Source organism: Pangasianodon hypophthalmus, chromosome 7 (assembly GCF_027358585.1).
Source record: "Pangasianodon hypophthalmus isolate fPanHyp1 chromosome 7, fPanHyp1.pri, whole genome shotgun sequence".
NCBI lineage: Eukaryota > Metazoa > Chordata > Actinopteri > Siluriformes > Pangasiidae > Pangasianodon > Pangasianodon hypophthalmus.
This window is the reverse complement of record NC_069716.1, coordinates 22,662,991-22,688,573: the sequence shown is the minus strand read 5'-3', so window position 1 is coordinate 22,688,573 and position 25,583 is coordinate 22,662,991. Positions and strand designations below refer to the sequence as shown.

At 37.5% G+C, this 25,583-nt stretch overlaps 2 protein-coding genes across 3 annotated transcripts; both read left to right on the top strand.

The window, feature by feature from the left end:
* The first annotated feature begins 133 nt into the window (after positions 1 to 133).
* On the top strand, positions 134 to 7,807 carry LOC113528812 (mixed lineage kinase domain-like protein). Its single transcript, XM_026917560.3, has 11 exons — positions 134 to 213; positions 3,727 to 4,179; positions 4,394 to 4,510; positions 4,619 to 4,796; positions 5,039 to 5,139; positions 5,803 to 5,938; positions 6,108 to 6,192; positions 6,581 to 6,720; positions 6,827 to 6,876; positions 7,028 to 7,171; positions 7,533 to 7,807. The coding sequence occupies exons 2-11, from the start codon at positions 3,732 to 3,734 to the stop codon at positions 7,592 to 7,594; spliced, it is 1,461 nt and encodes a 486-aa protein (XP_026773361.2). The 5' UTR covers positions 134 to 213; positions 3,727 to 3,731; the 3' UTR covers positions 7,595 to 7,807.
* Positions 7,808 to 9,477: 1,670 nt separating this feature from the next.
* On the top strand, positions 9,478 to 24,887 carry LOC113529403 (FYVE, RhoGEF and PH domain-containing protein 6). 2 transcript variants are annotated; one of them, XM_026918583.3, is made up of 21 exons: positions 9,478 to 9,902; positions 12,120 to 13,530; positions 13,991 to 14,111; positions 14,217 to 14,275; positions 14,368 to 14,398; positions 16,094 to 16,245; positions 16,431 to 16,587; positions 16,851 to 16,938; positions 17,976 to 18,026; positions 18,170 to 18,228; positions 18,331 to 18,402; positions 18,679 to 18,747; positions 20,048 to 20,131; positions 20,220 to 20,299; positions 20,578 to 20,683; positions 22,279 to 22,425; positions 22,534 to 22,642; positions 22,766 to 22,857; positions 23,059 to 23,187; positions 24,116 to 24,258; positions 24,371 to 24,887. In XM_026918583.3, the coding sequence occupies exons 1-21, from the start codon at positions 9,887 to 9,889 to the stop codon at positions 24,405 to 24,407; spliced, it is 3,213 nt and encodes a 1,070-aa protein (XP_026774384.2). In that variant the 5' UTR covers positions 9,478 to 9,886; the 3' UTR covers positions 24,408 to 24,887. The 2 variants fall into 2 exon arrangements, with proteins under 2 accessions (XP_026774384.2, XP_053091690.1); XM_053235715.1 differs by lacking the exon at positions 9,478 to 9,902 and adding an exon at positions 11,521 to 11,580.
* The last annotated feature ends 696 nt before the right edge of the window (positions 24,888 to 25,583 follow it).

The window sequence follows — 25,583 nt, the reverse complement described above, 5'->3', positions numbered from 1 at the left end:
ACATGAATATCTGTACATATGTGTCATGCCCAGTGTTTTTTTACACCTGAAGGTGAGTGTGGATATTAATGGCAGTGAGCTTTACATATAACACTAAGAGGAGGAGGTGTACTGTAGTGTTTACTACAAAGGCGTGGCTTTGGTTCCTCTGAAAGCAGCAGTTTCCTGCAGTTGCTGTTCATTGAGACCAGAAGCGGTTTGCAGTGGTACACAGTAAGTAATGCTCAACCTTTTCTCATTTATTTATGTGTGTGTCAGATCAGCGCATTATGCCTTTGTTTTCTACTCTCTGATTGATATGTACACTAACTCTAGTACATATATCCAGTACATTAAAACTATTTTAGCCATTATGGGTGAGGATCATTTAAATGGTTTAACATGTGCTGGCTTATTCAAACTTGTTTTGCCTAACATCTAAGCTGAACAGACTATGACAGAGGATTTCTGTTGTGAAAGAATGTGCTTCCCTTTCAACTTAAAACTGAAAGTGCTTTTGAAATGTGTGTAACTACTGACACTGATTCTTAGTTTAGTAGCAGTTTAGTGTGATTGTTCCTGTGTTACAATTGTTAGTTTGTACTGGGTTTAGACAAACTCCAACAACTAAGGATTAAAGAAAAATGAATGAATGAATAAATTACAAAAAAAAAAAAAAAAGCATTATGTCGAAGACTGTGTGTGACTCAACTCCTCCAACCTAGTTTCACTTCCATGCTTCTGACTTTTTAATGTCACATAAGTCAAAAGTTACAGAATATTTAAGTAACCTCAGAGATTTGTGTTTTTCTCTGTATCAGAAAAAGAATTCCCTCGGGTAAACTCATAGAAACACACAAAAACATGCACTGAAAAAGAGCATATGCCTTTCTGGGTAGAGACATATAGCATTTCGCTTTACAGCATTTTTTACAGTTTGTAAATATCACACATTACATAGGATTTTTTTTGCCATTAATAAAACAAACCCCCCCAAACATTATAAATTTCTGAAATCCTTAAGGTATTGACTATGGCTTACCCTTTTGTCAAAAAAAAAAAATTATTGACATGTTTGGGAATTTCAGACACGTATTTTCATTGGTTTAAGCCTTTACTTTCATCCTCAGTGATGTGTTTAAAAAAGTTTTTTTTAATTGTAGCATGACAAATCATGACATCACCAAATCAAGCCTCAGTAACATCCTTTGAAAAACCTGGAAAATTTGAAAGTTTTCTTCAAAATTATCATCAATATTCTATTATTGTATAAACACAGTAGATTGTGATTTTTTTTAATTTACTGCATATTAAGATGTTGGCCTAAGTAATTCTATATTTCATTTCTTACCACAATAACAACTATAACAGGGTTTAGGAAATCTGCAATGTTTTCCAAATTCATAACCATAATCTTTTGTAAAATTCAGTATAGAAAAACCACTAAAAGGTAAGTAACATTTTATAATTTATCTCTTGTTATAATAATATAACAGGGATTTTTTGTAAAAAAGATTAAGCAATGTCCAGAATTATATGAACACAGTACACTTTCAGGAAATGGTAGTGGAGTCAGATGCAAATGCAGGCAGTTTATTGAGGACAGCACAAACAAAACAAACAAAAAGATGAACACAAGAACCATAAATGAACTACAAATGCAAGGGAAGAACTGTACAGTCTATAGGCAATAACCTTGCACACACGACAACACACAACAACAAACGCTAACAATTAGACACACCAAACCCGGACCTTAAATAGAGACACTAATTAGGTGAAACATGAAAAAGGTGTGAGTGATTAGTGAATGTGTGGCAAGCTCAGGTGATGTTCAGGGGCTGATGGGTAGTGTAGTTCTGTGCCATTTGGCACTATCATGACATACACTAAGTAAAAAAAAAAAATACGTGTATACTACTTTTTTCATCTCTGCCTGTCTACTTGGTGCCATTCCACTTTGCAATAAATGTCTTAGAAGTAGGGTTGGGTTATGATGGCAAGATTAGCTTAATGTTAGTGTGTTTAACTTAATTGGAAAACCTTTTTAATACTGCCCCAATTAACCTGAACATTGACCCATATGCATCATACATATGGGTCATGTATTAGTTATGAAAATTTTCTAAACTTTTACAGTATATATATATATATATATATATATATATATACATTGTGTGTCCTGTAAACATTGTGTGTTTCAGTATAAATTCCAGCAGCATAGTCAGACCAAAACTTACATTCAAAAGAATAATCATCAAAAATAACACAATCAAAGCAACACAATGTACACAAGATAACAGAAATAAATAAACAGGTTTGTAAATTGCTGAAACAATACACCCACATCATGAATACAGATTGATTACTCAGGTCACGACAATTGTCATACCTCTGAGGATGACAGGGCGGAGTAGAGCCGGTCTGAAACAAAGCAAGCAGTCTAATTATGAAACTGGAACAAACAGAGGGAAAGTCTGCAGCATCTCTAGTCACCTAATTACTGTTCTTGTAATTCAAAGTTCAGGAGTAGATGAACTGAACGCAAGCCCAGTTGCCAATACTTATGACTACAAGACATCTCACAGTCCCAAACCAATAATCAACCAGCATGTGAGGATTAGGGGGGTATTTTACAACAAAACTATTTTAAATAAATCAGGGCTATAAAACCTTGTGTCTGACTTAGAGTTGTGACTGAGTTTGAGTTTTGACTGATTTTTTTTTTCTTAGAATTTATAGCTGACTACATAATCCCATATAATGAAAAAGAACCACAGACCATAATTAGCCTTCCTTCAATTTACAGAGTAATGTCAGATTCATGGTGATCCCAGACTTGTGTGTGAAATCCTGTGTTGTTATCCCCAAACACACTGTGCTTGCGTTGGTGCTTTTTCCAGAGGTGTTTTGTAACTCGGTTGTAATGGTTTCAACATCCAGCATATGAGACCAGGACTCCGTGGTCCTAGACTATCACTTTTGCAGCTAAGCTGTGGTTGCTCCTAGATGTTTCTACTTCACAGTCCTGTCATTAACAGTTGAGGGGAACAGTTCTAGCAGTATAGAAAATTGATAAATTGGCTTGAGATGACATTGTGTTGAAAGTGAAAAAACTCTTGTGACCTTCCAGCTCTACTATTTTTCTAAGGAGATTATCATCATTATCAGGAATTGATCATCTGCATCAGCAACAAAAAATTTGTTGTGGTTGGTTTGCAGTGTTGAAAAATGCTCACTCACAGTGTCATCAAGAAATTGTAAATTCCTTCATTCATTCATCTTCAATAACTTCTTTATCCTGGGTATTGTTGGATCAACCTAGGATGGGATGCTAGTCCATTGCAGGACACCATCAGGACACCACACACATTCACGCACTCATTCACATCACAGGGATAATTTTGCACAGCCAATCTGCCAACAGTAGAGACAGTAAATTAAGAGACAGTAAGTTAAGCTCAGGATCAAACCGGGGACACGGGAACTGAGGGCAGCAACACTACTCACTTTGCCAGATTTTGGAAAAATGCTACAAATGTTTGGAAGAAGATGGAAGATTTTTTTTTTTTCCGGAAAAAAAAAATCATGTCGTTGATTTCTTTACTTGCTTGAAGCAAATATATAGAAGTAAGTCAGAAAAATTCTGTTACCAGCATAAAACCTTAACTCCTGAGTTACCACTGCCTCTATCTCTCATTGTCTCTATTATAATGCCTTGTTTACCTTTGTGTTCCTTTTCTGTAGCAATCATGGATTTTGTAGACCCAATCCTGACCATAGCAGAGAAATTGTACGACCTTTGTGGTGAGGTAAAAGCCAACAAGAAGCGCTGCAGGCGTCTGGCTGTGCGTGTGTCTGCACTGGTAGAGCTGGTTAAAGTCGTGAAGCTCAAAGGTTTGGGCAACAGCCCACAACTAGTACAGAGGGGCTTGCGAGAGCTTAAATTCACTTTGGAGTCGGCTGAAGAAGTTGTGAAGAAATACGCCTCATCCAGCTGCCTGAAACGTATTGTGAAAGCTGTTGACCTTGGTGAAGAGTTTGGGTGCTTGAATGAGCGTCTGAATGATGCAGCACAGCTGCTTTCGCTGGCTCTGCAGGTGGAGCAGAGAGACAGGATGGATAAGGTGTTCAAAGAGGACAGGAGGAGGAAAGAGGATGAAGATGACAGAAGATACGACTGTGAGGAGCTCCAGAATTGTATGTATTTTTCTGGATTTTTTTTTTTTTTTTGGAACCAGCTTAATTGCTTAATTAAGCTTTTTAAAAAACCAGCTTAATTGTCTTAGAAGTTCAGTTAAAGAATCTTCATATAGATCCCAACTACTGGTCAATGATATGCTGAGAGAATATTCTGTACATTCTCAACTTACTTGGTGCAATGTCCTGAAAAAGGTTTTTTTTTTTAAAACAGTGCTTCAGTCTTTGGCAGAGGAGAAAGAAAAGACTAAAGTGAGTGTGGATGCTGTGCATGTGAAAGTCGAACAAACTCAGAAAGACGTTCAGGACATTAAAGGCATACTGGAATCATGTAAGTGATTAAATCAGTGATGTACTTGAGGCTACCTAAGAAGGAGTGTAGCATGAAGTCACTGTTAAAACAGTAAACTATACAATTTACCTTATATGTGCCTGACAGTGAGAAGACCCAGCCTTCATCTGCAGGACATTCGAGAGATCAGACCTGAGGAGCTGACCTATGACATTCCCATCGAGCCAATCATGAAGACTGACAATTCTGAATTGTTCAAAGGAGAGTATAACAAGTTCACTGTGGCCATCAAGAGATACACGTATCCAGTGAACACCAGCCCACAGTAGGTGCTCTTCACATGGGCAAGAAACTTTCTAAAGAGATTCCACCTAAACCTTCTCTGATAGCGAAACTCTCTGGTTTAGGGGTCTAAGAGCATATGCTTCAATCATTTGTCTTTTTTTTCAGTCAACATACTATACTTTGAAGTCCAAACTTGTCTTAGTAAAGTTAAAAAATGTTCATCATTTCCAGGTTTCACTTCTAGAATCTGTCTGTCTGACTGCATTTCTTTATTCTCCCCAGACAAGTGAGGAGCATTTTTAATAAGGAAGTGGAGACTATGAAACGCTTTGAGTCACCCCACATCCTGAGGATGTTCGGAATCTGTGTTCAGAACGAGTACGGTAAGTTAACGACAGATTTTTTTTTTTCATCTTCAGTAACCACTTTACCCTGATCAGAGTTGTGATGGATCTGTAGCCTAGCCTGGGAACACTGGGAACACATGCACACACAGACACACACACACTCTTACGTTTAGAGGCAAATTATAGTAGCTAATCCAATTAGTGGCATGTTTTTGGGAGAAGGGAGAAAACCGGAGAACTGGAAACAAAGGGATATGGTCAGAACAAGCAAAACTCCACATATGCAGTAACTGGAACTCAGGATCAATCCTAGGACCACAGAGTTGAGAGGCAACAACACTACCCACTGCTCCATCATGCTAATATGAAACTTGTTTTTATCATTAATATTACCTTTTTCTGCTAAGTATATTTTGTTGCTTTTGTTGCACTATAGATGATATTCTGTCTAGTATAGCATTTTTGTATTTTGGAAAGCCAGTATAATACAGAATTCATTGAGAAATTCATTGTCTCCCACAATAACCACTAGGAATTCTACTGCCTTGTGCCCAGTGTTCCCAGTACACACTCTGGATCCACCATGACTCTGACCAGGATAAAGTGCTTACTGAAGATGATGAGTGATGATACTGGTTTGCCCTTTTGACAACAAATATTTTACCTGTTTTTATCATTTTTTAAAATTTTATCCCGTAGGACCAAATCCAACCTACCTCATAGTGATGGAGTTCTGTGAGAAAGGCAATCTAAGACACGTTCTCGACAGTCCCAGCAAACTACCCTGGGACAGAAAAATTTGCATGTGTCTAGACGCAGCACACGGACTATACAGGTATCAATCAGAAGTTAAGCATTTACACAGCAGTTCTGCCTTATTGCTTTTTAAGGTGGTGTCTTCAGTTAGGGCCTGTTTCGACTCAAAGAAGCCAGTTATTCCTGTTGGTGTAAGATATGTGTTCTGGATCCATATAAACTGCTCATGTCTGCTTCTCCTACTGCAGGCTGCATCAATCCGAAGAGAAGTTTAAGGTGCACGGCTGCCTCACTAGCAACAAGTTCCTAGTGGCAGCTGGCTACAGAGTAAAGGTATTGTCATCATGCTCTGTTATATTGGTAAACATTAGATGTAAAGCAGGGATCATTTAAGCTTACACTTACATATCGCCTGAATTCAACTCTAATAAAGAAGCTTTTTGGAATAATTCCTTTAGATAAACATGACATTGTGTTTGAGTCTCAAACCACACGTCAATGGCACAGACCAAATGACCCTATAAGGAAAGGAATATCTGATAATTTTGATGTTGCGAGGACATTTGCCTGGTCTCCATGCTCTTTCAAAAGAGCCACAAGCGTTCCTTTTGGTTACTGAGTAGTAACCAAAGTTTAGGACTAAGATGAGGATGAGGTGTAGCATAGCATTAGTTAATTATGGCAATGGTGTGTGTGTGTGTGTGTGTGTGTGTCTTTCAAGCTTGGAGGATTTGAGTTGGCAAAGACAGAAACATCCCTAAAGAACAGTAAGGAGAAGAAGAACAGCTCGATGATGTACATTTCTCCACAGCAGCTGCAAGACATAAACCATCAGTATGACAAAGCCTGTGAGATCTACAGGTAAAGAATCAGTTTGAAAAAATAATAATAATAAGCAAATCGAGTGTTATTAGTTTATTGTACAGCACAGTTCAGTAGCCCAATCTGTTGTATGTGGTCTTCACAGTTTTGGCATTGTCCTGTGGGAGATTGCAACACGGCAAGTCCCCTTTAAAGGCATGTAGCACTGGCAACATCACTAATCGTCATGACTTTTATGATAATAAACTCATTCTCTGATCTCCATTTCTATCTATTTTTCAGGAATATTATGTTACTTCAGAGTTTTATTCACCTTATGTCTTATTCGTCCTGCTTTTATACCCAGATTGCTCCTCCTATAGTAGCATCTATAAGAAGGTGTATGTGGAGAAGATGAAGGAGCCACTGCCACATGACTGTCCCAGTCAGCTCAGGGAGCTGATTAATGCCTGCCGTTCGTTTGAGCCATTCCAGAGGCCTTCTGCTGGAGGTATAGGCACTTACAAGCACTTACATAGTAATATTCTGTATTACTATTACACTCTGTCAATAGACCAGTGAGACTTTATCAAAGGATAAGTTAACTACAGTGATGTAGTTATAGTGATATCATGGTGCACAGTCCTAAGAGTAGGAGGTATATCATGTGTAGATAGTAGCTGAGGGTCTGCATTTCTGATCACAGGATCAGTTCCACAAATTCCTTCTATTCACCATCAGTGTACAGTAACCATTTTAAAAAAGTGCATGCAAGTATAGAATGGTGCATTCATTTCATAATTCATTAAGAGAACAGAAGCATGTTTAGGCTCATTCATCCTAATCTTTATTTGTGTGTCTCTAATTTCCAGTGTTGGTGGACAAGCTACGCAAACTAGCACAGCAGAATGATGATACTATCAATAGACTTTGAAACTTCTTAATCTGTGTATGACAAGTTCTCCCTGTTTGTTAAAGGAGCCCATCATTCCTTTTAGCCAACAGTGTCCAAAGACAAAGACAAACAAACTTTGACACTAAGTAAATGTATATCTGATGGCATTTTTGTCATTTGTTTAAGTGTTAACCCATATTGTATAAATCTGCAGAATGTACTGAAATATAAATAAACTCAGTTTTTGGTCCAGTCAGTCAAGTGATAATTAAGGAAAAGAACGTCAGGCGTGCTGTTGTGGGACAGGAATCATCACTGGGGTAGTGTGATGCAACCCTGAAGTTGATTATTGTCCAGTAACATCATGCCCCTAAGTGTTTTTTCTTGCTTTTTTTAACCACAGTAATTTACCAAGTTTTGTATTAATTCAAGAATGGCATACATTTTATCCATTTAAGTTATATTTAAGGTTGTGGAACATCAGCAAAACAAATTATTGTCACTTACTTATTGACTGTTACAAAGTACTGACACCTGAGACTCCTTCCATAAATATTAAACACAAAAATCTTCTTATGGAAAACTTCACCATACCATTTTTTTCCTCCTTTATTATTAACATTTTTTAAAACTGTTTTCATTATTCTACCTAGATTACCTGGCACATCCACCATACAAGTCCCTGTAAATTAGCTGTTACTTTAGAAATGATAATGCATTAGAACGAGCTGATTAACAAGCCTTGCTGGTACAGAAAATGAATCAATATCTTCTGACCAGTCAGATTTGTGATCACAAAACAGCGCTATGTTATAAGTAAACAATAAAACATGATGCTGTTGTGGTCGTTGATATTGTTGTTGTTGAAAATAATCAACAATATGGTGGTGTGATGTGCCCTCTTGCAAAGTTAATTATTTTCCAATCATGTCTCGAAGTGGTTTATTCCTCTTATAACACAGCAATTTGCCAGTGATTGTGCTCATTTTGTGTTGATTAAAGAATGACACATTTTTATTTGTTTACAGTTACGTATAATGTTATGGAATGTCTGTAAAACAAGTTAGCTCCTGTTATCACTTACATTATAGCAGCTATAAACAGTCATTCCTTCACCAACATTTCTCTTTTTTTTCTGTCTCTTGAAGTTATTACGACAGCAAAATGTAGATTGTTATGTTACTGAGAAACCGGAGAACGTCCGGAAAACTTTTCTATGTTAGAAATCTTACAGCTTTACCTCTCTGACTCTCGCAGTACTGACACTGGAGACTCCTTCCAAAAATGCTAAATAAATGACAGAAAACTTCACCATATCAACAATTACACACGTTTCTAATCCATTTATGTAGAGCTTCCACCATGCAAGTCCCTGTGTAAGGTATTAAACCTGTAAACTGTAACATATTACAACAATCATTATTATTAGAAATTAATCTGTGATTTGAATTACAAGCCAGCACTATTTCAGAGCCGCTGAAAAGGAATCACCTTTTGTCCAATCACAGCTGAGAATTCAAGAGCCCTGCGGTATAAAAACTTTCATTTGTTTTTAGCATTGTTGTTGTTTCGATGCCACGTAAAACATCACCTGGATACCAGAACCAGAGTGGAATCACCTTTTCTTCTCAAGGGAAGTAGGACATATTTTCCAGGGGAATCTCAGCCACATGTGAGGCGTTGTAGAGAAACAAGGTGCAGGGTTTTAGTAGGAATTATGTAAATCTTTTTTAAATCAGAAGGATGGGCTATGGTGATAAAGACCTGCTGCTTCCATGAGAGACAAGCAGAGGAAACTGTCTGAAAAAAAAACAGATATAAAAAGTAAAAAAAAAAATTCAGGCAACAAGAGTAGTCCCAGATGTAGGCTGTTGTTGTTTATGAAGTGCAAATCAGGCGTGTGTCCAGGTCTGTCCAGCAGGAGGCAGTAATGAGGCTCTCTTTAATGCACCTGCCCCACAAGGCAAGTGAGATTCAGGGTAAAATCTTGCCACTGAAACTTTGCCTGTTTATTGATGAAGCTGTACGCTGGAGCGAGTCCTTATGAAATCGACTGACTGGATTAATATTTGAATCATTTGTAGGTAACATCTATACAACAGGTACATCATCGGATTTCTGATCCTAAGTGATCTGCGGCTGCGTAAAAGTGCGCAGGTTTCAGTCGGATTGCTGTGATTGGGATATTCACCTCTCACCACATCATGATCTCTGAAGACTGTAGGCTTGGAATGATTTATTGTGCCGGATTCAAATGAAATATTGATGTCAACAACCATTAAAGCGACATGGCTGCAGGAGTGAGAAGCAGGAAGAGAAGGTAGCAGAGCCATGGAGAGGCGGACAGGTGAGAGATGACCACAGCACACTTCCATAATCTCACCTGTCACATTACACCTGTGATCACTCAGCCGACTTCTTTACATTATTATACTAATGACAGTGGAAATCTCTGTTTTATTTCCGTGTTTTGAAGTAAGCGTCCTTGTGCCATAACCTGCTTACACTCCTTGATGCTTTGATTGAAGGGGAAAAAAACAACAAAAACACCTCATTTCATCAGGACCGGAAGTGAAACAAAGATCATTTCAGTGTAGAAGAATGAAAAGAAGTTTGGTTTGGAAAGTGGATTATTTAATGAATTAACATGTAATCTGTCAACATTAATCACAATCATGTGTAGTTTCAGAACTAGCTATATACTGAATATACAGTAGGCTATGTCTGAAGTTGTAATGATTTAAAAGGCAAAGATGGAAATTCAGGGGCAGATTTAGTGATTTGGGGGCCCTAGGCAAAATACAGGAGTGGGGCCTCTTATTTAGTATTAATAATTAAAAATATATATAGTTTGCATTTTTAGGGGGGCCGTGGCTTCTGGGCGCCCAAGGCGGTTGTCTAGCTTTGCCCAATACAAAGTCTGCCCCTGTTGAAATTAATTGATGCAACAATCATAAATCGATTAAAAGGACATACAACATGTGTGTCAACTAAGGCTGCATAATATATCGAAATTATCTCAATATCACAAATGTAAATATCGCGATATGCATATCGCAAGGGCTTGCGATGACTAAATGATTTTAATATTTCAAAAAGTTCTGAAAAGTCAAAGTTTTAGTGTGACAGATAGCAGAGAATGCTTTCTTTTCCTCAAAAGAACATGAAACATGCATGTTGGTTATGTCATTTTCAGTTTTTATATATATATATATATATATATATATATTAAAATTGATTTTACACACTTATACCATTATCGTATCGCATATCGCATTTTTCTTAAATTATTTAATAATAATTAAATTAAATTAATTAATTTTTTAATAACTTAATAGGCCACCAAGGTGATTTTTTTTTCTGTGACTCTGATACTTTTAAAATAGTCCTTCTCTACATCTTCATCATTCACGAAAACACCCCAAATTCTGAATAAAGTTGGTCACATATCGATCAGAGGCTACTAAACTGAACTGTATTGTATCATAGCAGAGTCAGTGGTATCGATAAAAATATTGAATCATTGCCTTATGAATCGAAATCATATCATTTCATTCATATCTTATCATTCAGGAGGACTGAGGGTTACATCTCTACAGTATACCAGCTACATACTACATGTTTCTGTGCTTATACACAGTGCGTGTGGTGTTTTCAATAAGTCATGCTTTGCGAATGGTTTTATAAAATAAACCTCAAAAAAAAAAAAATCATACAGATCAAAAATGTCAGGTGTCAATGCAAAAAAAATCATACAGATCAAAAATGTCAGGTGTCAATGCAAAAAAAATCATACAGATCAAAAATGTCAGGTGTCAATGCAAAAAAATCATACAGATCAAAAATGTCAGGTGTCAATGCAAAAAAAATCATACAGATCAAAAGTGTCAGTTAATGTTCACATCAAACATCATGTTTGATGTGAACACGTTGAATATCAACTGAAGCTCTTGACCTGGATCTGCAGGATTTTTTGCATTGCATTGCTGCCACAGGATTGGCTGATTGGATAACTGCATGAATGTGTAAGTGTACAGGTGTTCCTTTGTTTCCTCACTATGAATGAATGGGTAATATTTCTAGCTTTCTAAAGGGTTTTTTTCTTCATTTTTAAAAAAAGGCAAACCCTCTGATGTTGCAGTCTACATAGTATCATTAAGGGTTAGCCTCAGAGGTACAGACTTTAGGGTGCTAGATTTTTGTAAGAATGTGCCTTAGAAAATAATTAAATAACCATATAACAACTTGTTCAAAGACTATAACATATATAGTAGACTTATGCAAACTGTACTTGTTCTTCTGGGGTACATCAAGATTTTTGTCTTTTTTTAATTTAGAGGAAAAAATAAACTACACAGAACAGTTTTAACGAGTCAATGCTGATGTATCTTTAAAGATTTACTCTAAAGGCTAATTAAAGGTACATTGCATGCACCAGGTAAAAGATACACACTAAAGGTGAATGTAGTGTGCAAAGGTGATTGTTTTCTGCACTGCTGGTGAACTATTCTTGACCTTCTAGTAGTCAGCTGCAGACTTATTACCTGTTCATCTGTGTTTTTAGGGCCTGTGACAGGTGTGGAAAAGCCACCTTTAGCCCCTAAACCAAAGTTTATTCCACTACAAAAAATAGTTTCCCAAGCACTTAACCTGGACTGTTCCCAACCACCAGTAAACACTGTGAAATCTCCATGTCTTTCTAAACCCCCTACACCTGAATGGAAACCTGTTGCTGTTTTCACCAGTGAGTATCAGGCACAATTTCAGCAACAGTTGGACAACGCTCAGGGTTTACCGCTTTCCCGAAATAAGTACAAATCTGACATTAATCCAGGTCAAGCATCAGCCACCACTTCTCACACTGTACCTGAGTTTTCAGGTAACCAACTGAAGCCAACGCGAGTAACCCACGGCCAGGGCCACGGGACTGTGAAAAACAATCTGAATCTTACAAATGGTTCAGTAGTTTCTGAACGAAGTGCAACGAGCATACCTCATGCTGCTCATGTTTCTTCACCAACTGGATTGCAGCCCAAATCTGCAGAGTCTAAGCCAATCCTATTAAACAACACACGGCGTAGACACTCTGCTGATGAACAAAATGGCAATTCGTCCTCTGTTGTGCTTACTGTTGGAAAGGCCTCACCGAGTCCTTTGCAGTATAAACCAAAAAGCAGCCATGGTGGGCAACTAGAGAAGCCTGACATCACCTCACAGGAGTCAGGAGGAATTGTTAAGCCAAAATATAAAGCTTTAACAGTGAAAGAGAGTACACTAGCTCTAGTTTACAAAGAAGGAAGAACTGTTACTCCCAGGAAACAGACTACAAATGAGAAGAAATCCAGAAATAGACTGGAAACCCAAAATGTGGAACTACCAGGGTATTATCCACGCTGGAAAGTCCTTTCATCAGCTGGCCAGGATGTGCCTAATAACACCACATCAAAAAGCACACCAGGGAAAAAATCTGGTACTACTTTGAAGCCTAAAGTGAAGTCTTTGACCCAGGCAGACCTGAATCAGTCAGATGGCCTGAGAAAGTCATCCTTCAAGAAGTTAAAGGATTTTGAATTCTCAGTGAAAAAGTTGCCCAAGCTGTTCTCCAAGGGAGGACAATGTCCAGAGATAACCGCAGGCAAAAATGAGCAATCAGTGGACGAAGGCTGGCAGGCAACCAGGAACCAAAATAGAAGCCAAATTCAAATACCACATTACAGAACACACCATGTCAAAGTCCAGCATGATGAATTTACCATTGAGCATAGCGTGGATGGAGATAGTGTAGAAAATGAGCATCTATGTGAAGATATCCCAGAAAATATGAATGTTTGTATTCCAAAAAGCCCAGGGATACAGACACAACAAAATCCCACAATTTGGCAAAGAAACGTATCCAATAAAGAAGAAATAATCAATGGAAAAACACGTGTTCTTGGAGAATTCAACACCAGAATGAGGCAGGACTATAATGACAGGTGAGAAATATAAATAATATAAATAAATGATAATTCCACTGAATTGCCAGTTATTTAAAGGGGTTTTGCTTTAAATATTTTGCAAAAAGGAAACCATTATTTTGCCCCTAGGAAGGCAAATTGAAGAAACCATTTTAAAGTGGTAGATACTTTCTAGGTCTAAAATGACAAACCAAAGTACTAATTAAATTTTAAATTTAATCTTTATTTTCTAAGTGTGTAGTCAGTAAGAACCCTTGAGGATTTTGAAGAAGAAGAAGAAATGGTTCCATACAAAGAACCCTGGAGGAACTATTGTTTCTAAGAGTGTATAGAATCTTCTCTCCTCTAATCTTCTCATTCATTATTCTTTCGTCTAAGCTTGTACCGAAAAAATAATGTGCACTCTTTTGATTGTGTTTTTGTTTTATCTGTGATCCTCACCATAAATCCAGTCTCTTGTTGCTTGTATTTCCATAAGCCGTGTGTATGATGAAATCATCAACTCAGATGATGCACACTCAGAGAGGGAATTTGAAAGCAGCTCAGAAGAAGAAGACGAAGAAGAAGAAGCAACCAGTTCAAACAAATGGAAGAATCAGGTACTGCGTTATATTGGTATACTCTTATATTGCTGGATATATGCCGTAAATTTGCTAACAATTTTTTTTTATCTTGAAAAGCTAATTCTGTCTTTCCGTTTTTAGGACTCCAAGAAGACTAAGTTGTCTCATATCGCTAAAGAGATCATGAGTTCGGAGAAAGTGTGAGTCTGCATGCTAAACAATGATCCTGCACCTCTTTCAAACTAATACTTTTATACTTTACTAATTCGTTTCATATTATTTTCCTTGTCAGGTTTGTGGATGTGTTGAAGCTTCTCCATATTGTGAGTGTCCGTTTTAGCCATTCTTGAATATATTCCTTGTAACGTTCACATGTACTTTCTATAGAACTTGTTTTTGTGATTATTTCAATCTAGTTATGGTTATGTAAGTCTAACACTGTTACACTTCATGGTACATCTGAATACTCAGTGGTCACAGGGTCTGTAATCCTCTCTGTAAACTCGGTCAAAGCACAAAACACTTCACTGTGGGGGAAAATCTCTCTTACAAACAAATATTTTACCAGCAGCTTATTACAGTCAAGAAAATACTACAAAAGCCATGTGAGAAATTTCTTTCACCAGTAAAGCCACAATTATGTATCTCTGGCACCAAGCCTGTCTTGGAACTACAGAAATGCCATCCACACCTACTTTAACACCGACAGTAGGGGAAGAAACGGAAATACTTTTCTTGACTTTAAGGATATTCTGTTAGAGGTTCAAAATCCTTCCTGTTTTTACTCAAGTGTTTCAGTGCTAATCCACTCAGAGACATAATAAAAATGCTTATTAAAAGATATAAAGCCCTGACTGATCATTCCCAGTATATAGCCCTTGGTGAGTTTACATACAATCCAAATGAAGCTGTTCTGTGTTTCGAGAACTAAGATTTTGTTTTTTTCATGTGCTAATTAGATTTTTTAGAATAAGTTATTATCTAATTATGTAAATATCCATTTGGCTGAATACCACACTCAGTAGTGCCGGCAGCAAAAACAATCACTGCTGTGTTTAGCCATATACAGTCATCACTGTTAAAAAATAACATTAAATATTATTAGCTCCATGTGGAAGCCCATCCAAATGTGGATAAAGATCCACTTTATTGAGAGATGTTACACTTTCTTTGTGTATTTTTATTCAGTTTTATAGCTTCATATGGTAAAATTGTAAAATTGTAGACCTAGCCTTTTAAAATAGTAATGATGAAATGAAACTAGCTGTAGATATGAAGAATTTCGGTACTTTCCGCTACTAGATACTATATACAATATGTGTTTTCCATTATCCATGTTGGTGAATACAGAAATAGTCCTGGACCACAGCATCTGGTTTTCCTGTGGTCAGAATTGAAGACACTTTTATATTAGTTATAATATGTAGGATCAATATGTGTGGTGTTTGGGGAAAACCCTTCACAGATTTAGAAATTTTGATATTTTCTACTACTTATTTCAGTTCTGTAAAGCATATATTTTGCTTTTGTGTGTATCTCAGTCACAGGTAAGGTTAAAATCTTTTAAAGTTATACCCTAAAAGTGAAAAAGGAGAAAATTTATTTTTAGTTTTAGTTCCAACTCCACTCCTGTGCATTTTAACAGCTGGTATCTGATTACAAACCAAACTGATTAGGTTAATATCCCTTTCACTTTAGCACGTAACTCTCCAACAAATCACCTGACATTCATTGTGGGAGGAAATGACAAAGAAAGATTTTAAACATCTTTAGGACTGATAACATAGACAAGATTAAAACGTAGTTCCAGGTCGTTTTGGTAAAATGTTTTTATGGTTTCATAAATTTGCTATGTCAGTGTATGATATGGGCAGAAAATCCAATTTTTTCTGTTGTTTTTGCCAGAATTCATCCACAGCAACATTTATCCACACACATAACATGTTAGCAAGGAAGTATCACCTTCCTGTGCTGTTTTGTCATGTGTTGTTTTGGCTTAATGTGTGTCTATTGTCCAGAGTTTTCGGGATGCAGTGATGAAGGCCTCTTTGCAGGCTGGGAAGCCTGTGATTGATGAGAGGAACCTCAATCAGATCCTGTTTTCACTGCCACAGCTCTATGAGCTTAACAAAGATTTACTGAGGGAGCTGGAGGACCGCATGGCACACTGGTATGAAAACTGACCCATCGTTTTATCAGACTCCACCAACTTCTTTCTGCTAGAATTGGGTCATTCTGATATCACACTTGACTTAAATGATTAAGTGATTATTGTGGAGTTAATTATCTTTATAGTCTTAACACAAAACAACAACCACATTCTATGTGCTAAAACATTTCAATGACTTGAATCAGGAATGAAAACTCCGGCATTGCAGACATCTTTTTAAAGAAAGGGCCATACCTGAAAATGTACTCCAGTTACATCTGCGAGTTTGACAAGAATGTGGCTCTACTGGAGGAGCAATGCAGGAAGAGCCCAGCTTTTGCAAAAGTCGTTCAGGAGTTTGAGGTAATAACACCAACTCAACCTGTTCTCCCTCCTAACACACAAACCTCAGTTGCTATATTGTCATTTGTGTCTTTCATTTTAAGTGTGTGTGTTTGCGAGTATCTGTTCAAACAAGCATGGGTGGGTGTGTGGATATTTCTCTTTACTATGATGTTTGGTGCACATACTATTTTTTAAAGAATGAAATGCCATTAGAATGTCTGCATTCCATATGTGTGACTAGTCCGTCTTTATTGCTGTCTGTCTCTCTCTTTCTAATATAGAGCAGTCCGTGCTGTGCCAATCTCGCCCTGAAACACTACATGCTGAAGCCCATTCAGAGAGTTCCTCAGTATCAGCTCCTCCTCACAGGTTACAGATGTCATTTAATAATACACTTCAAATTCAGTTAAATAAGTATTGTGACTTCTGATTTCTCCTGTATGAATCCTGTCAGTAATGAAGAATACATCCAGACAAACAACGCCTATTCTTTTAAAAATCTAAGATTAAAAATGATGGACGTGTATTTCCCTCATAGCACCAACCTGCTTATACCCTCTGAGGTTTGTGTCCCTGATTCTTAGGCTTAAATCCTTTAGAGCAGAGGTGTCAAGCTCAAATTCTGCCCCGGACACATCAGCATATTTGTACGCTCTTGAAGGGCCATGATCTAAAGTATACTTTTTTTAACATCTTATCTATTCTACTGATTGACACCAGTAACCCAGGCTCTGAAAGCAGAATAGGACATTTCTAGGAAGAAAAGGCCTAACAGATACTATTCAACTGTATGTTCTATTAGGGGTAGGTGATAACATTTCTGAAACTTAATAATGCTTAATAATGTTTTTTTAATATGTATTTGTTTTCGAAATATTGAAAATACATAATGGTGAGAAAGATTTAAGAAAAACTTACACAGGTGGATCTCTGCTAACAATATTCATTTCCTTAGTCTCCCATTTCTCTTGTTTTCGTGCTCACAAAGACAGCAGATAGGCATCCATTTTAACCAGTTTTTCAGGAGGTTGATGCAACACCACACACACACTGAACAGTGGCACATGTGGAACATTGTGAATATTGTGAAAATATTGTTGACACTATGAAAATGTTGAGTAGTAAGTACTACGAGCTGTTTCAGTATTATTTTCTGCAGGTTTGCGTGGGTTGAATGAAATAAGGCAGAGCTGTGTTTGGCCCACAAGCTTTGAGTTTGACGCTTGTGCTCTGGAACAGGCTTAAGAACACAACCATATATGAATACATGAATTTGTATAAATCCATTGAAGATGGAAACATGCTTTAAATAGTCTTTTGAGTTAATAATATGAGAAATACCACCTTTATTTATTTTTTTAATGACCATATATAAAGTTATTTTGCTTTTTTCCTTTTTTCCTTAGACTACTTTGAGAATCTCGATGAAGACTCTCCAGATTACAAAGATGCACAAGGTGAAAAATGTTTTCTATATTGCACCATCATGTAGTTAGTTAGTATAGCTCAAAAATCTCACATGGGTCATATGACCAAAACCAAAATAAATCAGGTTACTAAGCTTGTTAGATCTAGATAACAATTTTCTACCCTCTTGCAGCTGCCCTCAGTATAGTAAAGGAAGTGGCAAACCATGCCAATGAAACCATGAAGCAAGGGGTAAGAATTATTAAGAGAATTTATTTGTAGTATTATGCCACTCATTCTTTCCTAATCAGTTGTAAGATGAGAGTATAAATAGGCACTTCTTGTTTCGGACAGGATAACTTCCAGAAACTGATGCAAGTCCAGTGCAGCCTGATTGGATACCATGAGGTTGTGAAGCCGGGCAGGGTAAATACCATTCTGTAGCTCTGTAGGGAAGTACTGCTGGTAGCCATTATAATGTTAATGAGTATAGGCACCTGTATGTGTGTGTGCCTTTGTTAAAGAGAGAGAAAGAGAGAGAGAACAGGTGTGAAAATGCATGCTATAAAGCCTTGATTTGGCTGAAGTTTGAGATAACTGTAAGGTTGAAGTGATTTTTCAGTTACAGTATTTAATTAAAGCTTTAAACAGATTTGTTTTTTACCAAAAAAAGATGAGTCTTTTGTATTTTATTCTTTTCAGGTCTTATTGAAAGAGGGTATCTTGCTGAAACTATCTAGAAAAGTTATGCAGCCTCGAATGTTCTTCTTAGTAAGTGGCTTCTTAGTAATATTAACTTTAAATTAATGAGTATTTTACTTATTATTCTTCTAGAAGATGTAGGGTTAAAGCCATAGTAGTCTTTATATTGAGTAATACATCAGCTCCAGAATTATTGGCCCTTGGTAAAAATGAGTCTTGTAAAGTCTTGTGGACTCTCCTCTTCAGTCAGTATGTTAAAAGCCTAACTCTGTGATCACAAAACCATTTTTGTATGGACATTTGCATGTTTTGGATCATTGTCCTGCTGGAAGACCCAACCATGACCCATTTATAACTTCTCTGCAATGGCAGCCAGATTTTTATTTAAAATCTCCTGGTCCTTATGAAGTCCACGATGCCAACGATGCTAACAAGGTTTCCACAGCCTTTGGAGAGACAAGAGACCCACAATATCGCAGATCCTCCACCATTCTTAAAAGTGGGGATTAGATTCTCTTCTGTATAACCATCTTTATTTTTACACCAAATCCATATTGAATATTTGTTGCCAGAAAGCTCTAGTTGTGACTCATTTGACCATAGAACCCGGGTCCAGTCTCATCTAGCAAACTCCAGGAGTTTACAACTGTTGTTAGTTGAAAGAAAAAGCTTTCTTCTGGCACACCTTCCAAATATTTAGTTTGCATAGAGGCTCTGTTTGATTGGAGAATTGGTGACTCCAAAATGGTGCTATCTTCTAACCGTGTTTTAAACTTCTTAATTACTGCCCTAATAGTAGATATGGATATTTTTGGGTGTGTAGCTATTTTCTCTAGCCATTCCCTGATTTAGAAATGTCAACATACTTTTCTGTAATCTTCCCCATGTTGATGAAGGACTAAGGGAATTAGGCCTCTGTGTCGCCTCATATTTATTCCTTACAGAAACAGGAAGTTCTTAAGCATTCCTAAACACTCAGGTGAACTTAAAAATGTAAAGTAAAAATGCGATCATTACAATTAGTTATATTTGATTCATAACAATTTCTAGGGATGCCAATAATTGTGAGATGATGTTTAAAAAAAACATTTTAGATCACTTAAAGTTTAGATACTATATTAAGCCATTAATCACGATGACATATTCCATAACCTTTTTACCCATCTTTACCAAGGGTGCCAGTAATTATACATCTGACTTTATATGTGTAATTCATGTAATTACAGTTTTCTACATTAGTATCCATTTTAATTTACTGCTCCTGCCAGAATGTTAAATGTCTTTTACCCTGGTTTCTTTTACCCTATGAGGTAGCTTTAAAAACAGAGTAAAAGTTGTTAATGCTAATATTTTTCTTCTTGATGGCCAGTTCAATGATGCTCTGATGTACGCTACAGTCCTCCAGCCAGGACAGTACAAGCTGAACAATGACCTCTCTTTGTCTGGAATGAAGGTGAGCCATAGTCTTTGATTATAGCACTTCCATCTGGTGCTTTCTTCTAGACCTTGTATTTGAATTGGTTGTATATTTGACTTTTTAGGTCAGTAAGCCAAGTCAGGAAGGATATCAGAATGAGCTGAACATCGAAAGTGTTGAACGCTCTTTTATTCTGTCTGCCAGGTGAGTCTTTAGGTTAACATTCACACAAGCTTAATAAGCACTACATAGATTACACACACAAGACACAAAATTAGTATGAAATTTAAAAAAAACAGCTAGGACCACATTGGATTTTTTGTGAATAGTCCTCTGTGGCGTTTATAAGGTCAGTTTAACTGCACAGTACTGATGTGCAATGGAGAAAAAAGGCAAATTGGTGTGTACTCCACATTTGCATTCCTGAAGAAGTGAGCGCTCTTATTTGTCTATCCCTATCCCTATCCTTCCCACCTTTTCAGTTCCCCTGCAAGTCGAGACGAGTGGCTTGAGGCAATCTCCAGTGCCATTGAAGATTACACCAAGAAAATGACCACATTTCTCCCCTCAAGCAAAGGTCCTGAAGAGGTACTCACTGACTCATGGTAGTTCAATTCCAGGTCCTTCAAAGGTACACTTGGGCAGAAGTCAAAAATGTAACCATCGATACATCTGTCGCAATGATGCTGTCTCTGGTATTAGATTTCGTGATTTAAACACTTGGAACAATAGCACGTGATTTGGGACATGCTCTGTTTTGTTGGTAGTGTTTTATGTTGATTGGCCAACATTGATCCATCACAGTGGGTTATTTAAATGGCTCTCCCCTCCAGGGTGGGATCAGTGGAGATTCCCCGATGACACATCTTGATGGGGAAAGGAATTTGGAAGGACAATAACGGCTTTGGGACTGAAATTTGGGGGTTTCCATTGCACATCCAGTGGGATAAAGGAAAGCACTACTTTACTTAAGATAGCTGATGTATTTATTATCCCTTTCATCAGTGACTAGCAGTTCGGATCATGGTGGAGATTCCCAGTGGGTGTATGACATATTTGCATAATGCATGCTGGTATTTTAGTGCCAAGTGATTGATAGGCAAAACCATAACAAAGATGCAAAGCTGTGATTTTTTTTTTTCATTATAAAATTGCCTACAGCATAAGTGAGTGTGTGATATAAGAGCTGTTTAAATAACACAGTGACTGGCCCATTGTGGCCAATCAGCATACAACACAACCCAGAAAACAGGGTGTGTCCCAAACCATGTGCTATTGTTTCATGTATAAGGCTAGACTAGTATATTAAGTAATATCTGGTGGCTCACTATATTCATGTTTTGCATTTCACGTTAATGAGTGTGTGAATGTGTGTGTACATAAATACCGTGTGATGAGCTGGTGTCTCATCAAGGTGCATTACTAGGATAGGCCCCGGATCCACCTAAAACCTGACAGGATACAGTGGTTACTGAAGATGAAAGACAGTACAACACACACAGCACTGTAGTTAGCGCAACTGATCCGGGCAAAAGGAGCCCGGAAAAATTAACAGCTGTAGGATTACTTATACTCACAGATTTCTGGACAGTACTGAGAACCCATCAGCACGGCAAGGAAGTGATTTAGTGTGTGAGATTGGTTTCATTGTCACTCAGGAATAATATAAAAATGCCTGAAAGTAATAAGATATAAATGTTGGTTTGTGCTGGAATGTCCTTATAACAGAACCAGCATGACTTTTTCTCCATTACAAGCTAGTAGGAATAACACATGAATTAGAAAGAGTAATGGAGTCATTTTATTTTATGTTATTTTACATTGAAGATTAATAACAATATTAGGTCAATGTGTCATCATTCATGAGAAGGCATGACATGCACTAGGGGTGTACCACAATGTCACTGTCTGTATCAGTATCGGTTTAGTGCTCCAGATATTTGTGCATGTATTCGTAGTTAAACCTGATGTGGGCGTGGCCTAAAACGGACATTTGTTTGTTTTGGTTTTCTGAGATTTTGCTCACTGGAAACGCTCGCATGTGCATTTGTTGCTCTAGTCTAAACCAGATGCCCTGTGAAGCTTTCTGGCAAGCTTTCTAAAAACATACAAAAGAAAAACAGAATTAGGGTTTTCCCTTGTTAATGATTTAAAACGCAGGATTCATGATGTATTTCTTGCAGGGGGACAGAGATAGTTGGGACGGTGCAGCCCAGCTCGGAACCAAGGCCCCTATATGGATCCCGGACCTGCGGGCCACCATGTGTATGATCTGTACCTGCGAGTTCACTCTGACATGGAGGAGGCATCACTGCAGAGCCTGTGGAAGGGTGTGGTAATGCTTAACAAACTGGGTTTGCAGGATTTACAGGATTTCTGCTGATTTTGATCAAAGTAAAGGTGGATTTCTGGTGTATGTGCGTCTGTGTGTGTACTAGGTGGTATGTCAGGCCTGCTCGGTTAATAAGCATCCTCTGGAGTATCTGAAGAATCGACCTGCACGTGTGTGTGATCAGTGCTTTGAGATTCTACAGCATAACAGCTCAGGTCTGACAACTAGCCATCTAGTTCTAGTGCAAAAATGCAGTATTCTGAAAATCTCTGCTTAACAACTGAATTCATTATTTCCTTTCACTGACAGTCTGTTTTTGTCGCTTATTCATTTAACAGGTAACCAGGCACCAGGTAGTGCTTTTCTTTCTCCGACTTCCAAACCGTTTCACTTTAGAAAGCAGAAGAAGATCCCAGCAGCCCTGAAAGAGGTATAAAAGCTGGGGAAGTACATCCCATCACCTTTTTTAATTTGTATAACTTATTTTACTTTCCCTTTTTTAATGTTGTAACCCCAACTAAGGCTTTTGATCGTAAGTTATGAATTAACTCATGATCTCATCGGTTGGCAGCACTTTGGTTTACTTATTGTTTATTATTTCTTCACTCACACATGTGCAATCATATTGCAGGTTTCAGCAAACACAGATGGCTCATCCATGAGCGGTTATCTGGACAGAATGAAGGCCAATAAGAGACAATGGAAGAGGCTCTGGTTTGTCATCAAGGATAAAGTGCTGTACACTTATGCTGCCAGTGAGGTAGGAGAAAAGCAGTTGGCACCCAAGATGACTCCAGATGTGTGTTTGTGACTGTCAAGAATATAATTTGTTGGTTTCTAGTGTGTCAAGTTTCCCGAATTCAGCGTTATGTATGTTCAGATAGCCATGATTTTATTGGACGGGAGGAGAAGGATGACAGAATGCCTCTTTCATCTATCACTAAGCAATACCAGTTCAATTCAGTTTTATTTGTATAGCGCTATTAACAATGGCCATTTTCACAAAGCAGCTTTGCAGAAATATATAAATTCAGGATATAAGATTTAAACTTATACTTTTATAAATGTATGCCTAATGAGCAAGCCAGAGGTGACGGTGGCAAGGAAAAACTCCCGGAGATGAAATGAGAAATCTTGAGAGGAACCAGAATCAAAAGGGAACCCATCCTCATCTGGGTGAAACAGACCAAACAGTCATGTGTCTGCTTGGTTGTTTAGGCATAATCTTAGTTCAAAAAGATGCTGTGAATGGATTTAAAGCTTGAAATATGGCACATCAAGCCCTATTACTGGGGATGCAGTTTGCAGTTGGTGATTAACAGATATGGGATTAAACATGCCAACTGCTAAAATCCAAAGTTCGAATCAATACCACAGCTATCTTCATTCATTCGTCTTCAGTAACTGCTTTGTTCTGGTTAGGGTCGTGGTGAATCTAGCATTAATGCAACACTAGCTAATCAAGCATGTCTGTGAACTCATGTATATGAAAGAGGGCAGTTAGCAATTTCCTCCAAGCATGCTCACCAGCCATATAAGCAGCAGTTGAAAAGATGTGGCTTCAGCTGTTGTATGATCGAGAGAATTAGCTACTGGGGCTAAAATTGTTTTTTTAAGCATTATTTGTTGTCTAATGTACATAACCTAATTCACTATACTTCTGTCTATCTTGTCTTCCACTCATGCAGGACGTAGCAGCTTTAGAAAGCCTGCCTCTCCTCGGCTTCTCTCTCACGGAAGATGATCCAGAATCATCTCAGCAGTTTCAGCTTTACCACAAAGACAAGATCTTCTACATCTTTAAGACAGATGACCCCCATATCTACAACAGGTCCATCTACATCCTGAATTGCTCCATGAAAATGACTAATTACTTTAGATCTTTAATTAGAGAACTTTAATTACTACACAGGTTGTGACTTGCATTTTTATTTATTTCACAGGTGGATAAAAGCTTTCCGTGAAGCCGTGGTTCTTTAGCCTGCGCAGCCACCACTGCTAACACTAACACAGATCCCTTAGACTGTTCCTGTGGCAAATCAAAGACATCACACTATACACTGTATATATCTCTGATGTCTCTGATGTGTTTTATTAGTACAAATCCAGCGCATCTTAAAATAAACGTGTGAATTATGTTTTTTTATTCTATTTTATTCTGTCATGCATTACCATATTGTTTTAGGATATAATATCAGAAGGAAGGTTTGGTTTAACTGTGACTATTTTTCAATGCCGACTTCTTCACATCGATGTTGTTCTAAGCCTACTGCCATATTTAAATATAAAGATTTCATTATAGTTCAGAAAACCTTTATTTTACTTGGATTTATAACTCTAAGCCTCTTAATGGTCTGTGTATTGTCTGTGCCATAGAATTGGTTGAGAAATATATACATTCATATAAACTCGTAATTTCATGTTCTATGTGCTAAATAAATGTATATTTTCATAGCACTGGTCAGATGTTCTCTGCATATTTTTGACGTATCTGAATCAAATAAGCCTATTTTGCATGACAATGCTGCCACTGGGCCTCCACCCAGTCCAGGCCCCTGTGACGGAGGGGCTGACTCTGGTGAAGGCCTATTATAATGCTACTCAATCACCGTGTAAACATGATAAGACTATCTATTTAAATGATGAAACAGTAGTAAATAAACAACAACCCTACACACATGAACATTCTTCCCTAATTAACACACAGTTTCTCCATGATATATACTCCATATTGACATGGGTATGACACTGGAAGTAGAAAGAATATTCAAATGTTTAGGACTGTGTGAGTGTGTGTGTATATATATATATATATATATATATATATATATATATATATATATATATATATATATATACCTTTGGGATGAACTGGAACACTGACTGCACCCCAGGCCTCCTCACTCAACGACAGTATCTGACTTCACTAATGCTCTCGTGAGTGAATGGGCAAATCCCCACAGCCACAGTCCACAATCTAGTGGAAAGCCTTCCCAGAAGAGTGGAGGTTATTATAACAGCAAAGGGAGAATAAATATGGAATGGGATGTTCAACAAATACAGGTGAGTGTGATGGTCAGATGTCCGCAAACTTTTGGCCATATAGTGTATGTGCTTAATATTTGAATCGTTGGATTATACCCATAATATAAATGT